This window comes from Oenanthe melanoleuca, chromosome 5 (assembly GCF_029582105.1).
Source record: "Oenanthe melanoleuca isolate GR-GAL-2019-014 chromosome 5, OMel1.0, whole genome shotgun sequence".
In the NCBI taxonomy this organism is placed as follows: Eukaryota; Metazoa; Chordata; class Aves; order Passeriformes; family Muscicapidae; genus Oenanthe; species Oenanthe melanoleuca.
Window position 1 is genome coordinate 35,367,314 of NC_079339.1, and position 18,894 is coordinate 35,386,207.

At 34.3% G+C, this 18,894-nt stretch overlaps 1 protein-coding gene across 1 annotated transcript in view; it reads left to right on the plus strand.

Moving 5' to 3' along the window:
• The window catches only part of AKAP6 (A-kinase anchoring protein 6), a 253,013-nt gene that overhangs the window by 107,849 nt on the left and 126,270 nt on the right, over window positions 1-18,894 (plus strand). Inside the window, exons 6-7 of the mRNA XM_056493936.1 lie at window positions 10,553-10,649; window positions 11,913-12,076. Coding sequence (XP_056349911.1) covers window positions 10,553-10,649; window positions 11,913-12,076 — 261 coding nt within the window. The remainder of the gene's footprint in view (window positions 1-10,552; window positions 10,650-11,912; window positions 12,077-18,894) is intronic.

The following is an 18,894-nucleotide window of genomic DNA, read 5'->3' on the forward strand; positions in this document are numbered from 1 at the left end:
CTTCCCATTCATATGGAAGAGCTGACATGGAGCAGCCACCCTTGAACATCTGGCACTCTGCAGGCAGCCACCCAAGCCAGCAGATGTTGAAAACACTAATATGTTTTCATAAAACAGGCGTGTTTTTTTAGCAGAAATCTACTTTTCCACAAAGATCTCAGTTCTACTAGAGAAAAAATGAAGCAGGTTTTGAATTTTTTGAGCAGTTAGGTTAAAATCAGTTCCTAATGAAAAGATAGCTTCATTTACCTTACCAAAAAGGATCTTCTGAAAATGGTTTCTGATTTACTTTATCTTTCATATCTCTCCTTTTCTGTTATGCTGATTCTTGCCCATTGGCACCCTGATCAAAATCAGCTACTAGCAGACTCTAAGCATAGACTTGGTGGTATGCAAATCAGTTTTCATCAAAAACAGTATCCTGAAGGCAGTTTATGAGCTAAAAGCATCTGTCTAGGTGGTACTGCTGTGCTTGTGAAACCAAGCAGACTTTCTAACCAGCTAGACAAATAAGGATTCACCATGAATCTCTTGACCATTTTAGTTTGCTAAAGAAGACATTTAACTTCACCCATGGCCTGATAAGGTACAATGTTTTAGCATAGTAAAGAAATAAGCTAGCTGCTATGGAGAACCACTGAGGAAAAGGTTTTGACAGAAGGTACTATATATATTTGCTGAGGCCTGGAACTTTTAATTCTGTAGACTTAACTTTTTCTGTGTTGTAAACACAGTACTTTGTTTTCTTGTTGCTGAACAACTCCTACTTGTGGACTGTAGTGTGATGTGCTCTTAGGTCATTTTACTAATCCATTTCTGTCTGGAGTCATACTTAGGGCACACAAGGAATTTTAAATGGGATCCTGCAAATGAAAAATATATTTCACACTTATTTAGGTGCAACTTTTTAAAATACTTCTTGCATTATTAGTAGAAGCTGGCAAACAATATTTTTTTCAGTAGAGATAAAACTAATTAAGTTAAAGTCTTCTTAGAAATTTAGAATTAGCCAAGCAATTTTGTCCATTTTTGTCTGTCCTTGTTGCTTGGTTTTTTAGCAAAAATATATGTTCTGTTTAGTTGAAATAAGAATAGCAAATACGGTTCTGTAAAAACCACCAAGTGGTGAGGATTGCATGTAGTTATTGCATTTCAAAGTGTGGTTTGGATATGCTAGCTGATAATTTCCATTAATAGTAATTTCTTAGTTTTCTTTTCAGATCTCTGTCAGTAATATTTACCCCAATTTAGTCGCAAGCTTTGTGCTACATTAAAATCCTTTTAGCCAAGAATCAGTTCATTATATTAACCTTCTCAGTCACCATATTTACTTTAGTTGTTAGAGTCTTAAAAATATCTTAGAGCAAGCATCATTAGTATTTCAAAACAAATTAGATAAGTTGATTCACACTAGCATTTCCTTCTGTACATAAAGTTTAGATGTCATCTCTGTTCAGAACCAAATTCTTCTTAAGATACAGGGTGCTTGAGTTTTATTATCCAAAGAGAAATGAAATAAGAATTTTTCTGTCTCCATTATAAATGTTTCTGGCCACATCATGGCTCAGCACTTTCTGAGCTGTAAACAGCAAATGCCTTCAAACAGAAAATAGATTGTATTTTTGCATTTAAGAAATTGTGTTGGTGAAGTAATGATGCCTCAGTGATATTTCATGATACCTGATTGTCTATTTGTTACAAGATTTCTATATCTGGAAAAAAGATCATTCTCATCTCCATGGAAAATCTCATTTTCTGAAAAATGTCAGTTTAGAGAAGTGTTAAACATCTATTCTTATTGAAAATAAGGTTAAATATACATGCCTTGGGCTAATCTACTGACTGTCTTTGTAGTAGCAGTGGCAATGGTAATTTTATTAAAGCCTCTGAAATGGCTAAGCTATGTATTTTCTTTTGCTATATGGGAATTTCCAATGTGCATGGCAGCTAATTTAGATAATTTCCTCAAAATATAGAATACCTTCTGCAGGATGATGATGCTAAAGGGTGGGCACCATGAGTGGCCTGATACTTTGTTTCTCTAAGGATTTTGATTTGAATTTGTTTAGCCTATTGTTAGTTTGAATTTTTAAATTTTATAGTGTTTTTTAATATTGAAAGGCATTTTGGGTATGCATGGGTTCCATATTCTTTCCAATTGGAAGCAGTCTGTAGAACATACTAATCAGAGATGTAGACTAAACTCAGCAGATTTCACAGGCAAGTAAAACTATTTAACAGGAAGTAAGACAGCAAACTGAAACAGAATGCATGAGTATTGCCAGTTTTGACTATTATTCAGTTTTTAAAATCTGTAAACCAAATAACCTCTATGTAAACTTTTCTGTTTCTTGACTTAAAATGTAGGAAATGTTGCTGTCATTTTAATATATTTGGCTCTACCTGTATTATAGTCTGAATCCAGAGAATGTAGATCACTGGCTGTGGGAAAAATAGATTTTTAAACTGTGTGGACTGTTCTTCAAATTTAAAGAACATTTTTGGTGACTAAGGAAGAGTAAAAGCATGTATATAAGAAAAGAAATCCAGGTATATTACCCTTCTAATAACATCACTGTTGACCTGACAAATGCAAAAATACAGCACTTGATCTAAAGATGTTTCCCATAAGGTCATGCAATGAAGAAAAGCTGACACAAATCTTTTCTTTGTAAGGAGAAAGAGTGGGCCATAGTTATGGTCCTAGTAGCACAGAAGTAAATCTATTATGATTTGGATCTGTTATGACTATATGTGTTTTTAATGAAGGAAAGGAAAGTCCATTTACTGTCTTCCTATAGTCCCACTCCAGAAGTTTGTTCTGTGCAAGCTTGTAGTCTAAGAAATATTTTCTTTGTAATTTTCCTTAAGACTTAATACTCTCAAGAGTACTACTTTTTTCTATCCTGACTTTCAAATTTTTAGATATCTACCCTTGTGTAGGAACTTTGAACAGCTGCAAATTTACCAAAAAAAAAAATAAAATATATATATATATTGCATTTGCTTTGTTTTTTTTGATTGGTTCAAACCTTCCCAGGACAGTCTTTGCTACCCCCCCAGATTTACAGTTTTGCGTAGGAATGGGATAGGACTCCATAATAAAATGCAGCTCTGCTGGGCCTGCCTGTAACATGTTGGTTGTTAACAAGCTTCACAGAGAACTGTCCCAGCTTTTCTAGTTCTGAGATCCACTGTCATCTCTGGACAGAGGAGGCATTAAACCAGAGGCAGAGCATATTAGGATATCATATTTAGATAATCCAAAAATACCTTTGCTTCTTCTACTGAAGGAAAAGGGAAATTATAATGTTCAAAATCTCAACTCTCTCACTTGTGAGGATTTCAAAGTCTTGTATTTTACTTGTATGAAGGTATGGTGTATGATCTGTGCCTCAAGAACAAATCTCTGTTGTTTTGTTTTTTTTAATGCATTATTTTTGAAGTTTAGCAAGTTAGAATTCAGACTTTGGGAAATTTTAAAATTCATTTGCACTTGTTGTTAAAGCTGAAAAAGGCAGGCTAACTTGATTTGGCAGTGTTGCAAATGTTCACTGCCTCTCAATTCTCACTACCCAAAACTGTAAAACTTTTAGGTCCTGAGGTATCCCAAAATGGAGATACTGTAAGTCTGAGTGGTGAAAGGGATTCCAGTGGGTCTGTGGTGTGTATGGCCTGCAGAAGACATTATTTGCATACAGGGGATTCAGTGACTATAATAATACAATAAAATCAAATCACCATTATAAAATGCTAGGCACTAAATAAGTTTCTAATAAGAAAATTTCAGTGGAAAGTATTCCACATAATTTGTGACTTAGAAGCTTTGTAGCTTTATATATGACCACCTGGTCATGCACCTTACACAAATTTAACATTGCCGCAACTTTTGAATCACCTTTAAAAATTATTTGAAATTAATGTTTATTTTATAAATTGCATCACGGTTATGTAGGAACTCTGTTAATTGTAATTTTTTTGTCTATTAAAATGCACACTATTGCCTGAAATTTTAGTATTGTTATGCTGGTATTGTCAATATAGATATAGCCAGTAATTTGTTTTTGGAAATGAAATGAAATTTCTTCTTATACAATTTGGAGATGGCAAATCATTAAAAAAGATAATGCCAGCATTTCAAAGAACAAACAAGAACACTTTGAGCAACATTTAAATTTGCTTTTATTTACCTGCCAAGAGCTATAGACCACTCCCATGGTTTTGTGCCATGTTACTCAAAGGTATAATATCATTCACATTTTAGGTACTCAAAGTAACACAATTGCTGCCTGTGTTTTGGTGTTTGCAAAGCCAAAGCATTCAGGAGAAATATAGAAAATCCAGGAAATGAATGGTGGTTTTGATTCGTAAATATTTTTATTTGCATCTCCTATGATACTTTTTTCTCTTCCTTAATTCTACAAATGAATTGGGTTAATAATTTGGAATATTAATTTACTAGCTATATTTTGCTAAGAAGGAATTTTAGTTCACCTTTAAATTACATGAAACCTTTTGTCTATACATATATAAAACAAATTACATCTCCTTCATATTCCCCTGAAACTAAAATCTTTCAGGAATTGTTTTAAAACTATGTAGTGTTATTTTATGCCAGAGAGTTCATTTTTGTCTGATAGTAAGTAAACGAGATTAAATAATATACATGTTTAAGTTATTTTCCCCTTGGTAACTCCATATTTACGAAGGCTGCGATGCCCCATGATTTTGTCTTTGGTTTGAAAAACTGTTATCTCTTGGTTGACTTTTTTTCTGCATGTGGTAGGACAATATAACTTGGACATATTTTGATTAAATGGTTTTTGGGCATGGTCTGTCTCTGGGTGGGAGAGATGTACCTAGAAATGTGTGAGATAAGACAGAACAACAAGTCAGAAAACTGTGGTTTCTGCAGATTATTTTCTGAGAAGAAGGCAAGAAATGATTAAGGGCGATTGTATACAGTGGCTGCATGTGCAATTCACCATGATTATGGCAACTTAGCAATTGTTTCACTGTATAGCAATTTTACCCATGCCATTTCCTGCCTGTATGCTTCCCTCGTTGTCTCTTGATAATAGACAAATGGAGATTCAATTTAAGAAGCCTCATATGAACTTTTTTTGACAATGAAAAATGTTTGGACAGACACAATCAAAGAGAAATTTGCGTAGTGAAACACAGAAAATAAATTAGAGCCGGCAGCAGAAGAATTTATGTGAGTTTGAAATAAAAAATATCTGCAAAAATAGCCTCTTTGTCTTCTGAATCTGCAAAATAAACATCCTGGAGAGTAAGGCTAACTATCCTTTTTCTCCACATCTAAAATTATACATTCAAAACTTGGCTAAAATACCTAAAAGATGACAAACACAATGAGGAGTGAGAAATAGAAACTGAAGGACCTAAAGCATTTAATGTGTGCAAGATCAGGTTATTCATGTTTAAGATGTAACAAAGGGAAAAAAACCCATTCATTGTTTAATACTGGGATGGCAGAAGCTGTGACAGAGAGGAAAAGGGTGATACTGTACAAAGTCTTCTTTCTGCTTGGTGTTCAGATTCATGAAATATAGAACAGACAAAACAAGGCAGTTCCTTTATTTCAATCAACGCTTGGTCAGACTTGTTTGTCAGATTTATTTGTTGCACCATTTCCACTCTTAAACAAATTTTGCTTGCTCTTCACTAAACTCCCAACAGTTAGTCTCTCCATAAATGCAATAGATTCCTCCCAGACAAAAAGTACATTTAGATCAAGTGAAAGATGGAGAAAGCATATGAGTCATCAGAAGGTAAAATCGTTCCCAAGGTTGCTATAGTTAGCTCATTCCTAGACATTTTGATCCCAGAATGTTCAGTTAATATTATGTTTAGATGAATGATAAACTTACAGAGAGAAGTTATGTGAGCAGTCAAACTATCTTGCATCTGATCTACCTCTACAGTAACACGACGCCTCCATGACGTGACGATTGTGGGATTTCAGTAGTGAGGTTTCCCAGTTTTATGTCAATTTTAAAGGCATTTTAGATTATAATCTGGTATTGTGAACCAACATAAAAAGTGATATAGTTTTTTTGCCCATTTTTATCTGTCTGCAGAGGCCAGTGGAAGGAATTGCCTCCAGAGAAAAAAAATTTTGTCTTTTAGTGTCTTGTCGTTGTTGCAGAGGGTAGAAGACCAAATCTGCTTTCCACTTTTTTTTTTTCTTACTTTTTAAAAGTATCTAACAGTTTCCACTGGTTACAGAAGAAAATATGTGGTTCATCTAAGGCAAGTGATGGTCATGATGTGCTAGGAATTAAAAGTTTGCTTAGCATTTGGTGATAATTGGCCACTTGTTTATCATTGCTATGTGGAGGACTTAATCTGACAATAGGTGTAAACTGCTTTGCCATCCAAACTAACCTATATTTATATTTACATTGTGGGTTCACACGATACCTAATTGCTGATTTGTATTTCAGAGACAGTATACTAGAAACAATCAACTGAGACATTATGACTTGCAAAAACTCAGTAAGTCTATGTGCCTCTGGAAAAAAAATTCTAGTTGTTTGTCCTTACTGCAGATGTGAATAGGTCAAGACCCAGGTGTTTTACCGAATTTTAGGGATTTTTTAAGAACGGAGGGTGAAATGTTGCATATCAGAGTTCAATGTGTGTACACAGTGTAGGATACCTATACAATAGAAGCTTCCTAAATTTAAGTAGCTACAGCCATAAAATAAATCCTGTGGGGAGCTTAAAATATATATTTTTTCACACAATTTTTTCTTATTCCCACTTGTATAGAAAAGTAAGATATGAGGGAGAGATTATTATATTCTGGGAAAAGGCTCGTTTATTTTTAGTGTGTTTAGAGTCCAGCATAGATCACGAGATTCTGCTTTTTTAACCCGTGGATGTTCTGCACTATTGTAATCTTCTGGATTAATAAATTTCCTGAAAGTGAGGGAACACCTTCATTTTGTGAGGACTGGGCTCCTTTGCACCATGCCATCAGTAGAAGAGAGCACTCCTGACACCTTGTATTTACACCACTGGAGTTTTAATTCCATTTATTATAGTTCTGTGGCTTTTCCAAAACTGCATGATTCCTGCTTCACTTTTCCTTTCTTGGAAAATAAGAGAAGTTATGATAGTTATATATAGGTGCATGGTGATGACAAAAAGTGGTCTTTGTAAGGAAATTTTGCTTGTTGCAGCTTGTAAACTACATTTTATACAGTGTAGTTCTAGGGATGACATTAATGTGTTGTTTAAAAAGCTGCTGTCAGGCCAATGCACATGCATTTTCCATAATGTATACGTGCTCATGTGTGATATTTAGACTGCTCTATAGCAGCAAATGTGCCTGGAAAAATGGCTTTGATTAATTGACTTCCCTCGTCTTCTTTCCTCTCTTCACATGCAAAGGCTCCATTCATTATCAGGAAAGATCAGAGGAGGAGGGGAGCAGAGTACCTGGGTCACACGCTGTTAGAGTTACAATTTTCCAAATGCCATAAGTAAACAGTAGGGAATGGGAAATATCCAGGATGGGAGAGGACCTCTGTGTTTGAAGGTCTTCCTTCATTCCAAATATTTGGTCTGATTTTATCTTTAGCAGTGCAAATTTGCATTTCTCCATTGTATATACATGTAATACTTGTTATATCTTCAATTCTTGTCTTTTTCATGTGTCACATTTTCAGTCCTTCACGTATGAGAAGAGTTCAGCATTGATTGAGGGCTATTCCTTCCACTGTTCCTTGTCCAGTTATTTTTCCTTAAGAAATTACTAGAAATTATATATACATATATAATTCTAAATTCAAAACTCATACTACACTACATCAACAACACTTGCTTCTATTTATTTATACTTATATAAAGGTTGTCTCCTTTTAATGTGTGCTGATTTTGGAGGGATAGAATTACCTTTCTTCATAGTAGATAGTATGGATTTGTGTTGATAATACAGGGATGTTTCAGTTACTAGTGAGTGGTGCTTGCACAGAGCCAAGGCTTTTTCTGCTCCTTGTACCACTCCCCCAGCAAGTAAGCTGGGGGTGCACAAGGAATTGGATACAGCTGTGATGCCTGACCTTGAATGACAAAAGGGGTATTCCATACCATAAGACATCATGCTCAGTACCTAAATTTGGGGGAAGAAGGAGGAAGGGAAGGATGTTTGGATTTACACATTTGTCTTTCCAAGTCACCATTATGTGTGATGAAGCCTTCCTTTTCTGGGGGTGGCTGAACACCTGCCTGCCCATGGGAAGTGGTGAATGAATGTCTCATTTTGCTTTGTGTGTGTGCACAGAGTTTGCTTTTCCTGTAAAACTGTCTTTATCTTAGCCCGCAAATGTTCTTACTTTTACCCTTCTGATTATTTTCCCCAACCCACTGAGTGGGGAGTAAGTGAGAGGCTGTGTGTGTTGCTTAGTTTCTGGCTAGGGTTAAACCATGACATACTGCCTCTCTGCTGGGAAAAGTTTATTTCTGCTAAATTTCATGCATGTTCATGGCATTTGTGCCACTCATAATTTATCCATAAAATAAGAATTTTGCACAGGGAGAATATTGCTAGTCAGAAACCAAAAGTTTGGCCCCATTTTTATTCATCTTATTTTGCTTCTTCAGTTTAACATTATTACTGGTTAATAGGTGCACCTGAAAATCAAGCTGTATTGTAGTATCGGGTGCGTTATGTTAAATGAATCTTTTCTAGGACAGCAAGTCTCTTTTTTTTTTCCTAATGAAAGAGAATACCTCATCTTTTCCAATTTTCCTATCAAACACATCCACATCATCTTGAGACACTGCCACATCCAGCTGCATCCATACTCAACTTCAATTATATGAAATTACACAACCTACTCTCAGGTCCTTTAGGTTCTCTTTTGCTGTGTGAGGCACACGCATAGTGCATTTCCTGTGAAGTGCATGATTACAAACTATTCAGTACAAGCCTGTTTTAAGTAAACAGTAAATTAAATATTGTCAGTGCTTTTTCAGACATGCTCTTACGAAAGAAAAAGAACTTCTAGATTTGGATTCATAAAACTCTAGATTTAAGAAAGGGACAGACATAAACTAGGCATCTTTTTTCTGATTAACTTCTCTTGACTAGCCCAGTTGTTCAAGAGCTGAGATAAAATAGTGTATTCAGTTGTCCCTACAAGGAGTGTTGGGCTAGCCAAAACGCTATAGGTAGCAAATTTTCTGTTTATTGCTCTTTATTCGTTTATTATTACTCAGAAAAATTCTGTCACTGACAGATAAAATGCTGCCTGAAAAACTGTTAAGACTCTGTCTGAGCAACATGCCTTTTCCAACCATGAAACATTACAGTAGGAGTACCTTATTTTATTACTGTTCTGGCAATATAATTTTTTGCTATGCCAATCAACCTAACTGCAAGGGTTAGGAAAGAAAGAAAATGGTTGCTTCCTTAAGAATTCAGGGCTATTGAGTATTCTGTGGTACCTATCACTCCATTCTACCATTTGAAGAAGTATAAAGTTTTATAAAAAAAGAAGAAGCTATGAATGTGCACTTGCAGAGTCTCCTTTCATCTCTGCCAGTTAACTTATTCCCAAGAGAAGGAAAAGATCTTTTTTCCAAGTGGTCAAATATTGTTTCCATTTATTCCACAGACATTTCAAAGGGAAAATGTGTAGCCTGTATGCATTTAGGTCTGCACACAATTTATGATTAAATACAGCAAGTATTTTCTCTATTGTATTATGTTTCTCTTCTTACAGGCAAGTATAGTGGGAAGGTCTGGAAAATGATTAAAAAATTTATCAGAGTTATCATTGGTGTATTAAATGGCATAATATATAGTAGATCATGTTTCCAGTTTCTTTATTACTAGATCTTAATGCAGTTTGTGAAAATAAAGTAATAATGAAAAAAAAATAAACTATTTCATTGACTGCTAAAACAGAGATCCTTTGCCGACTTCTAAAAATATTAGGAAAAGAGGTTGAAAAATAGTTGCTTTTCAAATTAGAAATGCAGAGATCTAAAGCCGACTGATTTGCTCTTTGAAAATGGATATAAGAGTTAACTCAGAACACAATATTAATAGATTTGTATAAGTGCACATAAGGCCAATATATCCAATGCTGTAATTTTTTTATGGTTTCATAAATAGTGCTATCACCAACATTTCAAAGAACTCTGAAAAAAACAGAGCTCATATGTGGTAGCATAAATTTAGTGTATTTTATAGAACACTGTTACTCCAGATATAGCCTACGGGTTGTGACTTTTCATAAAACCTAATGAATGTCTAGATTTGTCAGCTGTTTCAACACAGATGCACTTTGCTGATCTAATGGAAACGTTTTGAGCCCAGATACAAAATATCAATAGCTTTTAGTGTCACAAATTAGTTTGGCTATTGGGTGAATTGGGATGTGGCTCTTGATAAAAACCAGCAAGTAATTTTGTATGTGTGTTTTGTGATAACTGCCTCTCCAGTGTTTGATGCTGAGGTTTTTTTTTCTTGTCTCTCTTTTTTTTTTTCTTTTCTTTTCTTTTCTTTTTGCAGAGTTTTAAGTTGAATGTAGATAGCCACTGTGCTTTAAAAGAAGCAGTGGTAGAGGAAGGACGCCAACTTCTTGAGCTTATTGTATCTCACAAATCAGGTAAATCCTTCTGAAATATTGCAAGTCTTTATGTCTCCAGACTATTAAAGAATGAAGAAGCATTGCTGTAAATTACTGCATATATTCACTTCCTTATGTATTATTAATATTTACATTATCAGATTGACCTTCAAGATTTATAAATGTTTCATATACTGCATACAATGCAGTGATACTTATAAAATGAAATACTGCCTGCAAATAGTCTGTTCATTTTATTTTGGTCTTGCTGTTTGACTGAGTTTCAATTGAAATCACATCACTGAAAACTTCACACTGACATATTCTTTGATGTAGGTGCTATGGAAATAACATTAAGATAATGAACTAGGATTTCAAATATATATATATGTATTTACATACTCTGCATGAGTAATTGCATTGGTAAAGCTTTATTTTACCACTTAAATGAATTCTTACATTGATTTAAATATATTTATGAGGATTAGATGAAAATTAAAAATACCTATTTCCTTCAGTTAGGTTTGTCTTTTTCTTCAGAGGTCTTAAATTGAGAGAAGAGAGGGAGATATACTGATTTCTCTTTATCCCTACCACCTCCTATATTTTTAGATGTTTGTGTGACTTGTCTGCTAATAGGGTTTTAATCAGCATATACTGCTATGTATTGCCACCTTAATTTTGGCCTACTTAACATGCTTTTCACCCGGGTTGAAGTTATTCTTTGCTATACTCTTTTGTCATCATGTTATATGTGTACCTCTGTTGTTTCTCAGCATCAGACATATCTGTGTGATGTGAAAGCTATAGGAAATTACTGACTTCTATGTATAGTTCCAAAAAGACAGAGAAGCCATAGCTGAGGAGGGTAGAGCGTGTCACCATAGATGTAGGAAATAATAATGTGTAAATTACAGGAAGTATTTAAAGGAATTGGAGGTAAGGAAAATGTCTTTGGAGGATTACAAAATGCTTCAAGACAAAGACTGTAAATTAGAGGGAGAGATTACTAGGGTTCCCTACTGCAGAGAAATGACAGTTTATGTGGAATTTTTTTCTTGAAATTGTCAGCTGAAACTCAAATCAAAATTTAACATGATGGCTAAAAGAAGTGTTTGTCTCCATAGCATTGTTTTGCAGGGCGAACAATAGTAAAGCTTGGATTTATTAATTAGGAAACACATTAAAACTCTTGTTGCATTTATTATTTTAAATGTCCTGCTAATTATTTAAATAAAGGATGATATTTAAAGATGATGTTGAGTTTACAGCTTTTATTTTTCCCCCTTCATTTTGGAGAAGGACTGAAGGACATGCTGCAGATGATTGCAAGTCAATGGAAGGAACTACAGAGGCAAATCAAACGGCAACACAGCTGGATTCTTAGGGCTCTGGATATCATCAAAGCAGAGATACTGGCTACTGATGTGTCTGCAGAGAATGAGGAAGGGACTGGGAGCCCTAAGGTAAGTGGCTTGAAGTTTGCCTTATTTCCTCTTATTTCCGTCTTCTTTTGAACTAGGCACCACTGAAGTTTTCTTTCCACCCTAAGGCTTTTCATTTCTACTGGGTAAACTTTTTTTTTTTTATAAACAAAATGAAATGCCTTACTCTGAAACAATAAAAAAATCTTAGAACTTTCAAGTTTTCTAGCAAGACCTGTCTTATTGTGTATAGAGGGGCATGAGGGGGAACATAAAACATTTAGTAAACAAAACATAAAGCATCTTTAACATGAATAATCAGAATGCTTTTAAATTGTTTTGTTGCAACTATAAATCACTATAATCAGTGCAATCACTCAGCTCTGACATCCATTAGCCGCTTGGTTACAGCAAATTAACAAAGAAGAGAGAAAGTGATTCATTATCTCATTCCTGTTAATGACTATCAGATGCATTGCTTAATTAGGGGATGGCCATTGTAGTAGGAAGAAGGTCATATGCCTTTCCACAAATCTTTTCACTCCAAGTTTAAGTTGTCCATAATAGTGCTCACGTTGAATACAAGTGCTTTAAGAGTAAGTCATTGACACCTGTCATAATTTTGTGGATATTAATTATTAAAGAGGGCTATAGTAGTTACCTGTTGCCAAACTTACTATTTGTAATAGCATTTTAAATGCAGACTGTGTTTATTCAAATTGGTGCAAGCAGTGTAGGTGTATTACACACAATAGAAACTTCTGGTTTAAGCTCCATGACCTTTCATCACCATCAATCATAAGCACTTGTTTCTTAAGCAGAGAATATGCACGAGAACAATCCAAAAACTCAATATCTTGGCACACATTTGCTGAAATGTTTAGAAAAATACATGGTTTCTCTTTCTGGAAACAATGGAGATGGTTGTGCTGAGTGGATTTTCTGGTTCTGGTATTCAGTGCATCCAAGAGAGTAGTTTGCAGGGTGATGCTTGGCTGCAATTGCATGAAAAATTCTGGTGATTTCTTACTGTAATTCTGCATAGCAAGAATGGTCTTAGAGATGGAGGAAGAGCCAAGGAGAAAAATGAAACAAAAATACAGGAAAACACATATATGCAGGAGACAGAATTTTAACTGATATCCCTCCTCACTTGCAGGGAGGAAAGTGCTCATGGGCCATATAACTTCTCCTTTAGGAACTAGGTGGTGAAACAAGACTTGATTTCATAATGGGCTCTGTTAAGCTAAACACACTAGCTAGCTCAAAGCTGAGTTTTTAGCTAGTAGTATGATCCCATATCTCTGAACGTTTTGACTCATCCGTGGCCAAATGTTTACCTGCTTAATCAAAATTATCGTGTAACAAATATTCTAAAATCCAGCTGGATTTTGTGATGCAAATTGTGGAATCCCTAGCTTGGAATGATTATATTCAAATATTTGCTTGAAAAGGGAGAAATGGAGGCAGGGTTTATATTGCAGTAAATTTCTCATATAGATAGGTGACAGCTCCTTGCCCTGTGCTTTTTATCATAGAGATAGGAAACTGAACCAATGCTTGTTTGTTTGTTTGGTTTGGTTTTGGGGTTTCGTTTGCTTGTTTTTCTCTGTGCCTACAGGTAAATTTAAGGAAAGAAGACAAAAAACCAAACTAAAGATATTTTCAGGTTATTTTAGTGATTCTTGTAAGTACATGCAGCAGAGCAGTCAAATACCATCTACTAAAAGATTAACTAGAACTAAAATACAGCTAATAATATAGCTGCACATTTCAGTTTGAATTTGTTAAAAAAAAAAAAAAAAAAAAAAAGAACCTAAGAAGTGTAATTGAAAATTGAAAGATTATACCTAGAGGGTATTTTTATTTTTTCCTTTTTTGAGAAACTACAGGAACAGTGTTGGTGTTAGAAATCTGTAAAGAAATAGGAAAAGGAGGAATTTCAAAGACCCTAGGAAACTTTTCCCTTAGGACTTTTTAAAACATGTTTTCATAGCACTGTGGCATCTTTAATGAGAGAAGTGAAGAGTGGGAGGGAGAAAGGAATGTTCTGAATTCTAGAAATATATTGTCAACATTTGTAGACAAGAATTCAGATTTTGCTTAGGAAATTTTTCGTTTTATTGTATGTAAGTTTCATAGTGGCTTATAGTGGTTGCTACAGAAGATTTAGGATTAATTTTAAACATTCCTGATACCTAAGCTCTTCTAATATATTGCATCCCCTGAAATATCTTAGGGAAAAAGTGAGTTTCCTAAGAATTTACTGAAACTACTATTCTGTCATTTTTATAAATGAAGAATTCATGACGGCATTCAGTTTAAAATGAAATATATGGAATTTTGCCTTCTTTCTCCATTGAGAAGTGCCTTTAAAAATGATATATTCCAACATATACTGATTTAACAGTATGAGATGTACAATAGACCTGACTGTTCTTCTGAATCTTGAGACATTTAGCTACAGTTTGTGTTTGCTTTTGATGGAAATAGTATGTAATATTCTAAAACATCTGGAAAATAGGAGGAATAGTTTCATATATGTGTGTATTTTTCATTTTTTCACCTTCTGAAGATGTCTGAGACCACTTGTTTTGTAAGTGATCTCTTGAATCGGTTCACTTCTCCATCACAAAAGGACTACTGGAACAGTATTGCTTTAAATAAATGGTAAAAGTGGTATTGAAAAACAATATGATTTTCATTCATATCTAATGGCTGCAAGTGTAAATACCTGAATATTACCCTGATCTATTTAACTCATAGTTTGGTGGAAAATTTCATTGCTTTCTGAAGACCCTGCAAATTAGTCTTGTAACTGATGTCCTTTAAAAGCATACAAATCTTAATAACATTTGACCATTATACACATTCTCCTTCACTGAACATTGTGTGGAATATTATTCTTAGGGTCAGTTGCAAGTTCTGCTCCCAGTATGCATTTGTACTGTTAGTTCATTACTATAATTTTTAAGATTTGGATATTTTTGTTCTGCAAGTAAATGTTTGAATGGGTTGTTTTGGTACCAGTTCAGAATATAGCATAAGAACTTAAAGGCTGGCATATGCAAGTATATATATATTTGCAGAATATATAAAAATGTATATACAGTTTGTACTTCTGGACATGTTTATTTCCAGAATAATTTATTTATTACTGAAAAACATTTCTTATTTCCCATTACAGCTTCAGAAAACTAAACATGTAACTGGTTAAGACACTGGACTTAATACATAGACCATTGAAATCTAACTTAGATGTTTTGGGTAAAAAACAGTCTTGAGAATGTCCTAACTTTAAAATGGGCTTGTCAGTGGGTTAATGATAGAAGCAGTCAGGATTTGAAGAGTATTGGAGGAAGAGGTAAAAAACCACAATTAAAAAAGTAAACTGAAAGTCACAGAAATAGTAGGTGGTTCAGGAACAGAATCTGAAGTGGTTAAACAAACCTTTGTATAAAGGGAAAAAGAAAACCAGTGTAATTTCCTCTTGATATGTAATTAAACATCACACACTTCCAGGATCATTTCCCACTCAGTTGCATATAATTTTACAGCTTTTGCAATCATTCTAAACAAACAATCTTCAGTACACAGAAAAGTAATTTTCATTTAAAAATTGAAAACTTGGTGAAGCTGTGTAGTATCGATCACTATTTGGGATTTTGGGAATGCTGCTTCACAGACAGCTTTATAGTGACACTGGTCTCAGACCTAGTGGGTGGAACTGAACACCACAGCTCAGAACAATTATATCCTGCTCAGTATTTTCATACAAAGATGAGTTTGTGAAATGAGCAACAAGGCAGGGCAAAGTTTAGAGGATGTTAACTGTCTTTTCTTTTTTACTTCAGACTTGTAACTTCTTCTGCCCATCTAATCAGGCTGCTATGACTACCACATTTAGATTAATACTTCGATGTAAAAGGAATATACAATTGTTTTGACATCTTTGTGGTTAGTGTGAATAGATAATTTTCTTTTCCTCAGTGTCTTTTATCCACTCTGTATTTCATGAGTGTGGTGCATAGGTTGTAATATTAAAAGCAACATATCAGTATTTTTTTCTGATGTCTTTCATTGTTTTGAAAAGGGGAAAGCTTATTACTGAGACAGATTTAAATATTATCAACAGGTAACAGAGACCATGATTTCAGAATCTAGTATTTTCTACTTACATAACCACTTTGAAAACTGTGTTTCTGGTGTCCAATATATGCAATTGCAGTATTGCATATATATCATATTTTTGGTGCTTTGGGTAGTGCTTTGAAGTCAAATGGCATAAGTAACTGGCCTTCCTTCTCTTCTCCTTCACTTGTTTCTAGTGGAAGGGCAGGAATAACATATTCTAGAAGGATCATTTTACTTAGCTTTCTGGAGTTACTTAATTTGCAGCAGAATTTTCAAACTTTACATCTCAGACTGAATTTGTTTATTTGACTTACAATCTCTCTTGTTCCATTTTTCCACATGCAAAAACTCAGGATCAGACTTGTGGATTAAATCCTGTGTCTCATGCTCATAATACTGTGGAATAAAATGTCAAATAAATAGCTATTACTTATTCAGTAACAATTGGAAAAAATAACGAAATGGAAATAAGACTTTCATCTCTGATGTACAGACATATGGAAAGGGCTTTTCATCTGGTGATACACATGCCATTCTGGTCTATCATTGTCTTATGGCTTAATCAAGTCCTTTTTTTGGAAAAGAAGTGTATAAGAAAACTTGGTGTTTGTGCTTTAGAAGAAGTAATTTTTTCCTCTAATGTGTCCCTAATGAGCCACATTCCCATCTAAATATGAGAGAGTTTTATCTCATGAGTGCAACACCTCATAGATGAGACATTAAACTGAAGTTCTAACCACCTTTACCCAGGATTACTTCCAGTATCAGTAATTACCATCTGCCACCTTAATTCTTTGCAGTTTCAGCTGCATGTGTTAGTCTCTTCTGTTCAGAACAATTGGATAGTCTTGGGCACAGTTAAATAGTTGTTACCTTTCACTAGTGAAAACAACACTTTTTAGTATCCTGCAATGTATTTCAGTGTTGAAAAGTATTGCAGCAAGTCCACACTTCACCATTCACTGCTTCAAAGAGGATAATAGGGAAGTGTTCCTGTAATTAGAACAGAAGGCTCTGATATGTTGCCATTGAGGCATAGTCTTATATTGTTGAATATTTAAAATGCTATCTGTACATAAATACTATTATTATGCCTAACAGCTGATCAGTTTAAAAGCATTTATGTGATATTTGAATTCTGAATTTTTTTAAACTTTGGAAGTCTAGACTAAAGATACTGTCATCTCAGTCTTAAGTATAAATGATGCTGTAAATTCTTCCATACTAGAAAAAAATAATTGTGGTTATTATTTTGCTTGGCTTTAGGTATTTCAGTATATGACATTACAGTAGTTTTGATATGTCAGCTTCTATGGTGGAGATTTGAACCACATATGAGTTGGCCAATGAGATATAAAGGAGAGTGATATTAACAAAATCCTTCTGTAAATTAATAGACATAATTTTGGTTTTGCAAGGAGTTAGCCTGTCTTTTAGTGCTTTTACTGGAACACATGAAACATGACTGAGTTCTTTTGATATTAATTGTTATCCAAATATAGGATTGAAAACATTCATTAAGAATTCCAAGCTAATCAAAACAAACTATGTTGATGTAACAGTGAAAAGAATACAAAAAGAAAGCAAGAGGAAGGAAAGTTTGTGTTTTTTAGCACAGTTAGATGCTTCAAGTTCCTCCATTTTCTAGTTTTTAATACTTTTCTTTATAAGTTGTGTAATTTTAATGTTACAGGCATCATCTAGACTGTGCACAGACCTAACAACCATTGTAACCAAAAATTATCTTCAGGAAGGATTTGAGAGATAACACCGTAATTCTACACACCATTTTAGAGTGAAGGAATAAAAGGAAAGAGAAAGATGGTTTAAAATAAGTTTAGAAGAGAAGCTAGCATTGCTAAAAGGAGAATCTGAGTATGGATTATTGAATGGGACTGACTTCTTTGTCAAAGAAACAAGAAGAAAGGGAGCTATTGAAGGATATAAAAGATGTGATTCTGGCAACTGATCAGAAAAGCTTTGTTGACTGTAGTACTGTATCAGATTCTGAGAATTATCTAAAATATTTTGTGTGATAATTTTAATATAGATAGAAAGAAAACAGAGTTTTATTACTGTTTCTGGTACAGGGGTTTTTATTGGCAAAACCAGTGCGTTGACAAGAATTTGTGACTCATATTTTGAAGCAAAATTTTCTTCAGCTAAGACAGAAGCTTTTCAAACACCCAGGCAAAGCCAAAGTAATCAGGTAATCTCTCATGCACAGAATGTTTCCTTTAAGCTTCTAAATGTATATAATCTTAAATTGATTTTTCATACAGAATAATATTCATAAAACTTCCAAGATTCTTCTGTCTTGTATTTCATATCTGTCCTTAAGTAAAGGAATTATGTAGCTGAGCAAGTTCTTTCTTTGTTAAAATACTTTTACTGAGCTAGTAATTTTTGGGTGATTTTACATTTCCAGGATGATAAAATATGATTTCTTGTGTTATTAGCCCATGGCCTTTTAACCAAACACAGGCATAAGCAAACTGAAGCTTGCTCAGCTCTTTTACAAGGGTTTACTCTGGCTTACGCCTCAACACATCCCGAGAGAAGCAGGAATCAGAACTATTGTTCCTTTTCCAGAGGGAAAATGTTGCATTTCATGTGGCTGTTTATAAGGTTTTACACAGCTGAGATCTTCTAGGAAAGGCTGTGAATCAAATTATGTCATAGGTACCCTCCTCATTTGCCTCTGTGAGCCTGTTGTTGATTGTGGT